General features: G+C 40.6%; 1 protein-coding gene across 3 annotated transcripts in view; it reads right to left on the bottom strand.

Annotated features, from left to right (window-relative positions):
* The window catches only part of Psq (pipsqueak), a 57,111-nt gene that overhangs the window by 13,466 nt on the left and 40,641 nt on the right, over nt 1-3,004 (bottom strand). Inside the window, exon 1 of one of the 3 annotated variants that reach the window (XM_018507973.1) lies at nt 1,813-1,972. The exons of the other annotated variants lie outside the window; for them this stretch is intronic. Coding sequence (XP_018363475.1) covers nt 1,813-1,842 — 30 coding nt within the window. The 5' untranslated portion in view covers nt 1,843-1,972. Of the gene's footprint in view, nt 1-1,812; nt 1,973-3,004 lie in introns of those variants that run through there. 3 annotated transcript variants of the gene reach the window in all.

A 3,004-nucleotide genomic window follows, 5' to 3' on the forward strand; every position in this document is an offset into this window, starting at 1 on the left:
GTGAGAAATTTTGTCGTTAAAATTCTCGAGGAGCTGGTTCTAAACAAAACAAAAAAATATCTTTGTTCGGAGTCGGTTGTTGATATTAGAGAGTTAATATATTATAGTTAACGAGCAATTTTCGCGAATACGGTGTGTACGAAGCTTAAAGGTGCATCGGCAGCACGTGTCGTCGTTACTTCACATATCGCTTTATGCAATGATGCTATTCCACGAAATATACATCCGTCATAATACCTAAGAAAACTCGTAATGTTATTGATGTCTCGCGATATAACCTAAGGCGTTCATTGTTAATTCATTAATTTTAGTAACTTAAAAATTTGCCATAAAAATGTTAGCGCGAAAAGAATAGCTTGAGATTTGGTAGAAATATCAAAGAACAGGAACGACTAGAGAGACTTTTAGTAAAATCATTTCTGTTATGTTTTATTTAATTAAATAATATTCTTTGCGTTCGTATTGTACCTCATAAAAATTCGATAAGAGATTTATTCATTCAAAGAAATCGTTAAAATATATTACATAGTGCAACACAATTTGCAATAGTTGCAAAATTTATTGTCGCATATAAAAATGTCCTGTTTATTGTCTCATCAATAATTCTCATATCGACGATTCTTCAACATTTGTCATCCAATGTTCCGTAATATCGTCAATATGCCGGACGTTATAAAATTTTCCGTAATATTGTTTCAATCTCGGAGTATCGAATCGAAGAGCATGCGAATCCGCTAAATTCATCAATTCGCGAAAGACATAAATTGCTGTTGGAGTAAAAAACTTGAAATTAATTAGAATTATTGGATTATACAGCTATTTCATTTTTTGGTCTCTTCTTATTGCCTAATAAATATCGACAGATCTGAGAGTTTCCGAATTTCTGGAATGAGATTGAAGCCTCTACATAAAAATTTGTCTTACTAACTTGCGCTCATATTCTTTGTCTCTTAAATCACGAATATATATACCCCTGTTTTATTATATAGAATATTTATTTCATTAAAAATATAATACAACTGACGACAATTCAAACAAGTCTCATTGTTGATAAATTTTATAAATATCAATCTTAACTGCGGATTGATTCATGTTTCATCTCCTCAGATTATTGCTTTGCTCACGATATAGACAAAGAAGGAGGATTGAACGTTGGTTAGCGTTAGCCGATGGTGAAACCGGTCCGACAGCTACACGTCTACTCGCGACTAAAAAATCGCGTGTGTCAATTGTGACAGTAGTATGCAGTCGTGCGGTTTTCTTAGTGTTGGTCATGGTAAACTTTTTGGTCTCAGTGTAAACACATTCGCGACTCGTTCGAGGAAAAGCCATCACGAGATAGTGGATCGAGTGAGTGGATTCGTATCTTTAAACGTACGTTCGCCACATACACGGATTTGTTCTCTTCATTAAAATTAAATTGCCCAATTTCTTATTCTTATTAATTTGTCTCAAGTTCGATAGCCTGATCTCTTTGACAGCATTTACAATTAAATCGTACAAAGTATCACAAAGTACAGCGTTGCCCTTTGTTGAGATGAAATATATTAAAAAATATTTGACAAACAAAATGTTATTTTCCACGTTTATACCATTCATCATTTCAAAACGTATTTCTGATAATTTAATTAACAGCTTTATAAAATTAGATCAACCACCTTTTTCCCTGCCTCGAAATAATATGAAATTTTCGATCTAAAATTACAGGTGCTCGTAAAATTCTGGTAGTTTATTAAACTTTGTTCGAGATGCACACACACACACACACACACACACACACACACACACATACACTAAAAACCACGAACTTACCAAAGCGCGCAGCACAAATGCCTTGACCATCGAAACGCTCTACATAAATTCTGCTAAACAATATGTATAGCGACTTATGCGTTGGCGAATCCATTTGCATATACTATACACATATACTTTTGCATCGTGTGTGAACTTGATCAGCGTGTACCAAGAGGCGTGTCGAGATGCATTTATTAAATTTCTAATTGAACTCGATGATTTTCCGATGTTCGTTTCTACCAACGTACAAACTTTAATCTCGATTCACCTTACTCTTCATCTTTTTCAAATTGTTAGAATTAGAAAAAGAGTTTGTTGAGCCGAGATTAACGGTAAAGTATAGTTATTCAGAGAGAAATGAGCATGGGAGGATCGAAATTGAGAACAACGGCGACTTGGAGGAGGTAAAGTGCAACAGCTTCGTCGGCGACGAGAAGGTTCCACGAGCGAAACAAATCCGGATCGCGGCGAGACGGGGCCGGTGTTGGGGAGGCCGACGGCCGCGACCGGCGCATACTTGTGCAACTTGCGAGCGTTGTTCGGCACAAAAATATCTCGAAACGGCGCGGCGGGTCCGTCGTTTGGCGTGACGGGCGGACTATGATCGCTCGAGATTCGACACGGCACGGCGCGACGTGACAGAACCACAGAACCACAGAACTCTCGTGCCCGCATCAAGTTCCCCCGTTCCGTTCCATTCTCTAGTTCTCTCTTTCTCTCTTTCTCTCTTTCTCTCTTTCTCTCTCCCTTGTTGCTTGTTCTCCACCACCCGCCGTCGCCTTCTTCCTCTCGCCGACGATCCACTGAGGGAGCAATGCCCATCGCCCTGTAGCGGCCTGTAGCGTGCTGTAGCGGCCGTCGAGCGATATCACGACGCAACGCGCTGCTTCTCGCGAGAGACAACGCTCCGGTCTATCGTATTCGGGCGCGAAGGAAGTTGTATCGTTTATCACTCACCTGGCTGCGGCGCTCCGTGGGCGAAGGGTCCCTCGTCGAGACAGAAGAAGAGGAGGAGGAGGAGGCGGAGGAGGTGGCGAAAGAAGAAGAAGAAGAGTAGTAGTAGTAGCGGTAGTAGTAGTAGTAGAAGGAGGAGGAGGAGGAGGAGGAGGAGGAGGTGGAGGTGGAGGAAGTGACGGCTGGGAAGCAGACAGAGGACGAGGAAAAGGAAGAGCGGAGGAAGAAGAAGAAGAAGAAGAAGAAAAGACGGTGG

The sequence above is a fragment of the Trachymyrmex cornetzi genome, unplaced genomic scaffold, assembly GCF_001594075.2.
Source record: "Trachymyrmex cornetzi isolate Tcor2-1 unplaced genomic scaffold, Tcor1.1 scaffold248, whole genome shotgun sequence".
NCBI lineage: Eukaryota > Metazoa > Arthropoda > Insecta > Hymenoptera > Formicidae > Trachymyrmex > Trachymyrmex cornetzi.